Raw genomic sequence first — 7933 nt, 5'->3', positions numbered from 1 at the left:
TTTGTAAGAATGAGCCACGCCTTTTTTGGACGAACAACTGGGATAATGATTCGTTGGTTTTCAGTATTCCCGCCTACTTATCTATATTGCCCAATCAAACTGTAGCATTCCTCCCTCAAGCTGTGTTTCACGGTGGGAGACCAACTGGCGGATCACAGAGGAAGCGGCTAGCCAGCACTTGTAGAGCGTATAGTGTACAAGGGGAACCTTGTAGAAGATAACGCGAGCTTTAAGTAGCAATATTATGGATCATGGGTTTAGTAAACGAAATTCAGCTCTCCGCCTAGTAGACGTGGCCACTTCGTACGTTCCATCTCACCCCAGTCTTGCTCACTCACACCCAGGTTTCAATGGTGTGACAGCGGGTTATCCTTTGAGCCAAGCCGTGGCAGCAGCAACCCACCACTGCGGACCTCAGGACCAAAGTGCATCGAATATGTTGAGCCATTTCATGGACACAGCCCACATGGGCGCTATCAAACTGTCCCCACCTAATACAATGCCGGGAGACCATTCGGCTCAAATAAACCACCAATTCCCTGCCCAGGCGAATGGCTACGGTGTTCCCCACTCTCACGCTCATCACCACCACGTCGGTAGTTACGGCGCTCGGGAATTCTTTATTCGTCGCGAAAATATGCCAACTTTGGGCGGTAGTCTGACAACTCACGACGCCCTCAGTGGCAACGGTCCTCCTCATCATGGAATGTTTGTGCCCTCTTCGGCTACGTTTCACGCTGCCCATCACACAGGTGACCCAACATCAACGCATGTGCTGTTTCCTGGGTTTGATCACCCGTCAGCACACCGCACGGGGCATATGAACGGCCAAGTAAGACTGTCTTTTAATGGAACTGATATGTATGGTTGCGCTGATAGTTTCAACCAAATGGTGGGGTCAAGAACGGATAATTTTGCAGGCCCTTACGGCCCTATAAATATGGGACATATGAATATGGGCCCTCATGGTCCCGGGGCTTTCTTTAGGTACATGCGACATCCAATCAAACAGGAAATGACGTGTTTATGGGTTGAGCCAGATCAACCAACACCACGTAAGCCATGCAACAAGACTTTTACATCGATGCACGAGATAGTCACCCATCTAACAGTGGAGCATGTGAGGGGACCAGAGTCTACTAATCACGCCTGCTTTTGGCAGGACTGTTCTCGCAGTGGACGGCCTTTTAAAGCTAAGTACAAACTGGTCAACCACATACGAGTTCACACGGGTGAGAAGCCTTTCCCTTGTCCTTTCCCCGGCTGTGGGAAAGTATTCGCGAGAAGCGAAAATTTAAAAATCCATAAAAGAACACACACAGGTAAGTGGTTTTCAGCTGTAGTCTACTTCAGTATATTTCATAAATATTATTTTAACGTCAGTCACACACGTATGACCGTTAATATTCTTAGATGCTAGATAAGTGTACATTCTATTGACACAGCTACTGAATACTGAAACCAATATACATACGTCATAGCAGTTTATTAGATTCTACAGCGTAGTGCAACTTTACTCAGTTTTGGTTGTGTGTCGTTTAAAAAAAAAAATCATTCAATTTAGATCACGCCATGCCCCTCTTTATTGTCTTTTGACAGTAACAATGAACAACTCTTTATAGTATAAGCTATACATAACAATGTAGTATATATTAATGTACTATATAGGCCAAGCTGAACTTATATATATATATATATCACAGGCATTTTTCATTTTGCTATTGAGATTTAAGATATTCGGAATATAATGTAATAGTCTGAACGCACTTTTTGATTTAAAAATGTATAATTGCTTAAAAATTTCGTCTAAACTAATTCCCAAACTAATATTTTACATTGGAAGATTGAGTTTCACATGAAAATATATAGTTTACGAGTAATAAGCAGTTTAGGATAATTTATTGCTGAAGAAACACGACATTTGAAATTACTAATATCAGATATTTCAAGCACAATTTTATGAATATTTTTGTCCCTCTGTTTAATATGCAGTTCCCACCTTTTGCAATTATGATAAGTATACTTCCATTTCGAACTATCAAAAGGCGCTAAAAATAAACCATAATAAGAGGGTCAAAATCTAAAGTAATAATATCGATTCCTCGCCATTTATCTTATATTTCTGTCTTATGGCTACTTTTACTTCATCTATAATCAAATCAGATTATCAAAAGCCAATGATAAAAGGCGATTAAGTATGCCAAATTAAGATAAAATATAAAACTGTATTTTTGTACATTTTCAAGGTATTAAAAAACAGCAGAAAATACATAAAGAAGGAAATTTCACGTCGCAAGTTGTTCTGTTGAAATGCCTAATGTACTTAGTTAAACAAATATAGTTCGCAATTTTAAAGTTGTACCAATATATATGTGTGTGGCGAGACCTTTTACACTGCCTGCATTATAAAGCTAATTTTCACATAATGGCTTTAATTATCTGAGGATATTATTGTCTTCTATTTTACGAAATTATCATTTTTAAAAGGGCTCGAGCCTAGGACCGCACCAATCCAGAAAGTGCATTAAATCTCTGATTGTTGACCTTCAGTATTAAAACTTGTGGAAGACAAGATATACTTTTGAATAATAAGCGCATTTTTATCATGCACTTTTTTGTGAATGTAAATGTAAAACCTTAAAATCCATGGTCAAAACCCACTCATAAATTATGTTTTCGTTTACCCTTACGCTGAATATTATTTCAGAATTTCGCGCAAAATTAAGCAAGGGCTTTCTGCGCATAACTGTTCTTAATCTTGAACTGGTGGGATAAAGAGAAGGTTGCCAGTCAACAGCACCCATTGCCAGCTTCTGGACTTCTCTTGTTTGATAAAATATTGAGATTTTGCCGTCACTCTTATTGCTCATTCACACCTCTAAAATGCAGAGCATGTTTCTGTAGCAACAGGACGCGAATCATGAATACACGGATTCACAGAGCGCGTTAACCGCAGGATCCACGTTAGACCAGTATGCCGAAGGGATGCCTTTTCTACTTTCTACCGTTTGAATTAACCGTTTGTTAAAATAAAGTGCAGGCAAGGTCTAAGAGGAATCATGGTTAATTGTGTCAGGACAACTATGCAAAAAATAACTGTTTAATATTACACTCTTGAATAAAGGTGATTTTTCTTTCGCACAATGTTTAAAGACTTTGATTATAAAATGGTTGATACGTTTGTCTCTTTAGAAAATGCTAACTATTGATTTTTTGTCTCACACGCTCTTGATCTTATTATAACTTATTAGTGCTCAGTGGGCATTAGCATGGCCTGAGCAACATAATTTATATTAATATTTTATTTTATTATGAAGAGCACATGCCATTGCGTTGAAACACAAAATAGTTAAAGAATAAAAACAACTTATATGACTTAACACTTTGTTTTCTTTTAAAAATATATTCGTGGAATAACACTGTAAACATGAATATTTCACCAGCGTCTTGTTTTCTAATACTATTTTGATACGTTTGGGTTGCAATTTACGGGTATATCTTTAAAAATTTAAGTCATAAAAAATATTGTAGGTAATAACATATTTTTGTATAAAAATGGCAGATATTGTTTAAAATTGTCTACATTTAAACAAACAGTCACACGTGTAGCGATCTAAGGCCTAAAACAGTAAAACAATACATTTATTCATGAGAGGGGTGAGAAAAAGGGGGGGTTATGTTTTTCTAGTTATCATCTTTCTTAGTTGCACTTTATAGGTTTTCCAAATAGTTTTCATTATCCGATTTCTACATATTATAATAGAAGTAAAGTAAACAAGAATAATATTTGTGTGTGGTTATTCGTGAATTTTTTTCAGATCAGCGTTTCTCAGTCTCTTCCGACACGAGGGACCGGCTCGCTGCTTCCCTAAAATGTCCTGCACCACTAAAATGCAGTACTGCGAAAAATAATTACGATTTACTTAAGAATATTCTGTCAGTTTTTGTTTGTTTGTTTTTTCGTGAAATCCTGAGGATCGGTAAGGTGGTTGTGACGGACTGGTGGTTGAGTTGCTTGTTTGTAGTGTGGTTGTGACGGACTGGTGGTTGATTTGTTAGTTTGTAGTTAAACACAAAGTTACGCACTGGGTTATCAGTGCTCTGCCCACCACGGGTATCGAAACCCGGTTTCTAGTGTTGTAAGTCTGCAGACATACTGCTGTGCCACTGGGAGGGGGGGGAAGGCTGGTGCTTGAGAAGCACTGCTTTAGATTATTAGTTTGGGAATGAATATCATGAAAACAGTGCTATGAAACAAATTGCCTTTATTGCGTTTCCAGTAACCTTGTGATAGAACACAACTAGCCCCCCAGTGGCACAGCTGTATGTCTGCGGACTTACAACGCTAGAAACCGGGTTTCGATACTCGTGGTGGGCAGAGCACAGATAGCCCATTGTGTAGCTTTGTGCTTAATTATAAACAAACAACCAGGAAAACAACTAAGGATACTTTGCGCTCATTCTCGTAAATCATTAATTTTCGACTGATTTTAACCTTCATAGTTGTGATTTAGCTAAAATAGTGAGCCACTTATAAATAAATAAAACGATCAGTAGTCTTACTGTGAGGTACTGCTTATAACTTAAGGGGTTTTATGGTTTCCCAGATAAGACTTTCTATTGCCATACAAATCAAAATACCGATAGACATGCGTTCTTAAATGTAAATCACTTCTATAGAGTGCATTGAGTTATTTACAGACACTTAGTAGTGTCTAGGTGTAACACTTGAATAAAAAAAAACACTCGAAAAAGGCTTGATTTTTGTTTTAATTCATCAAATCTATTTATAAGTAATAAAAATTAGCCAAATATTTCCAAGAAAAACTATTATCTACAACTAAATGTTAAATTCCTTTCATTTGCATGAATTCACGTTTGGATAAAGACATTTAAACTGGATAATGCTATAAAGTCTTACAATGTACAATTCCCATAATTTTATAACATTGACTCAGTGGCTTCTTATGTAGGGATTTTTGTATGGTTTTGTGTATTTATCCCTATCTTGTTTCTGTATTTTGGCATTGCCATCCCTACATCATCTTTATTATTATTATTATTTTAATTTATTACCTGTTTCCCCTCTTTTATTAAACAATACCAATGATTATCTTATAATGAATGTCAGTCTCTATGAAGACAACAGTTTTATTACCTGTTTCCCCACTTTTATTAAACAATACCAATGATTAATAAAAGAGGGGAAACAGGTAATAAAACTGTTGTCTTCATAGAGACTGACATTCATTATAAGATAAACAATACCAATGAATATCTTATAATGAATGTCAGTCTCTATGAAGACAACAGTTTTATTACCTGTTTCCTCCTCTTTTATTAAACAATACCAATGAATGTCAGTCTCTACGAAGACAACAGTTTCAGCCTGAGTGATGAGTTGTCTTGATCGATAATCATGTGTTGATGTTATTGAAACGCTACACTGCTTCTGCACTCTCCAAGTTAAAATGCAACATTTTGGATGTAAATCATCGTAACAGCTTCAAGCATTGGTGAGCTAGCCCTTCTGACGCCAGAATCAGAATAATCAGCAGAACGTTTGGTTGTTACGCTACTTGCCAGTTCTCTAATTTAACGACGTTTTTCAAAAACCTAAGTTTGGTGTTTATAAACGGTTCATAGGTTGTTATAAAAGAGATTTGAGATTATGATGAGTGTCGGCCATTTTTTCCTCGGCCCATCCCTATACATTAAACACTTACGTGCTTAGCGATAATTTCCCCAGAACTTGTCCATTTAGTTATTACTTTACGAACAATAAACAAAGTATTAAGTTATATGATATACGTTGTCTTTTTTTCTTTAAGTGTGTTATGAGTTCGTGTGTTCCTTGTTCGTTTCACTTTTATTTTGATAGAAACATTAATTAATTAGAGCATGTTATTTCTCTTATTTCATTCTATGGGAGATTGTCCTATTTTTGAGACATACTTTTCTGTGTAAGACCCAATTATGCGAATTTCATTCGCAGCAGTCGCATAAAACATAATTTATAAACATTTTATGATAGTTTAACTTTTACGTCATAATAAGTGTAATGATCACAGAAAACATTAAAACGCTAAATATTAACTAATATGATTTTCGATTGTATATATTTTTTTGTATAATATGTTTCATTAGTTTTTTTTACTCACGTTTGCAACAAAATTACTAAAATGTATTTATTAGGCCCAATGAACCGTGCTACAAACATTTCTTCGCATCATATATTATTACAGTGATTATCAGGCCCAATGAACCGTGCTACAAACATTTCTACGCATTATATATTTTTACAGTGATAGTGTAGCTTCTATGTGTTGTATTATATAATGACGGAATTGGAATTTTCAACCTGAATGGCATCTTGTGCGCATGTGAGCTACACGACCAGGTCAAGAGACCCCTAGAATCTAGGCGTAGCTTTTCTTACTTTTGAACTACTGACTGGAGGTAAGATAGTAAATAAACAGCGCTCGCTTTTATAACGCGCCGAAGGTTCAAGGTGTTGATCGTGTTCCGTAGAATCGCGTTTCGATAAGCTAATTATTAGGCCACACTCTAATAAATATGCAGGGATCGAAATATTACATTCCTGCATTCCAGAGGAATTTAACTTTGCTTGAGGAATTTCATCTTTTTAGTTCGTTTTCCCGCTCGGGAATGCATGATCTATCGGTATTCCTTTGGAAGTGAACATACTGCCTGGATTAAAAAAAAAATTCATGAGGAAATGTAACTTTACATGAGGGAATGTAATATTCCTGATAGCGTTCCTTCGAGTGAATTTAATTTTATTTCATTAGTTCTATCCCAGAAATGGTGTTAAAATATTCATAATAAGACAGTATGTTTCATTGCAGCTTATGTAGTGTAATGAGTACAGAATATTCCACAATCGGCATTAATCAATGTAGACTGATTAGCTCATGTAAATATTCTATGATTCGCAGCTTGACACGCTAACCACTACGTTGCGTCCTACTTAACTTTTACGTGAAAACTTTGGTGATGCTTTTTGTTCGATACTTTTTTCAGCTCACTTCGTAATATTCATAACAACCTAGGATCTTTCGTGCATCTAAAACACGAATTTAAATTTTCTCTCGCAAAATACCATTTACAGTTAAGAACTGAAAACGCATTACACATAAATTGAAATGTTGCTAAAACTCCTTAAAATGAATACTTTACGTCTTACTTAATGCACTTTTCACGAAAACTGTTTTCCCTCATTTTGTATCGTTAGCGTTAAGATAATTATCCTATAACTTCTAAAATCAATATGATTTTTCCCATACTTAGTTTATTTACTGGTTAGGTTAAGATTTTTTTATGCTGCAGAAAAGAAACATGTACTATTTTTCAGGCCTGGTATTAAATTTGAAACAACGAACTATTAAGCTATAAGTCCAAGCAAATGTAGACAGTAAAAGAATAGAGTTTGTTACTCTAACGAGTAGTCGTGTACAGAGTTGTGTTCAGTTTCTGTAATTAGAAGAATCTCAACAATTTAGTATTATAAATTACTGATATAATCTCAGAAGCTTCTAAAATATTTCGACGTTTTTTTTTTAGTTAGTATAATATAATATGAAATAAAAATTGATAATTATGTAATTGTTTTAACGTTAACAATATTGTTTATCCATAAAGACCAATATGAGGTTATTATTTGTACACATATACCCTAGTCGATGATTTCCTACCCAAGGCGTTTCTCCTATTAAGATTCTTAATCTCTGTTCTGTCTGCATTAAGCACACCAATAATCAAGAATGAAACAGAACATGAAACGTTGAGGTGAAATTACATATTGTTAACGCAGAGGGCGCTTAAGTCTATCTTTTCGAGACATGATTTTAATATCGTATTGGGACAAACCGCAAAAAACAAATGAGTACCCGATAAGTGGAGCTAAATAGCG

The 7933-nt window shown here is 35.7% G+C and overlaps 1 protein-coding gene across 1 annotated transcript in view; it reads left to right on the top strand.

Moving 5' to 3' along the window:
- The first annotated feature begins 284 nt into the window (after positions 1-284).
- Positions 285-7933, top strand: part of LOC106478031 (zinc finger protein ZIC 4-like) — a 26385-nt gene continuing 18736 nt past the window's right edge. The window contains exon 1 of the mRNA XM_013938537.2: positions 285-1322. Coding sequence (XP_013793991.1) covers positions 437-1322 — 886 coding nt within the window. The 5' untranslated portion in view covers positions 285-436. The remainder of the gene's footprint in view (positions 1323-7933) is intronic.

This window comes from Limulus polyphemus, unplaced genomic scaffold (assembly GCF_000517525.1).
Source record: "Limulus polyphemus unplaced genomic scaffold, Limulus_polyphemus-2.1.2 Scaffold174, whole genome shotgun sequence".
Taxonomy (NCBI): Eukaryota; Metazoa; Arthropoda; class Merostomata; order Xiphosura; family Limulidae; genus Limulus; species Limulus polyphemus.
Note: the sequence above shows the minus strand (reverse complement) of the source record. Positions and strands in the feature narration are given on the sequence as shown.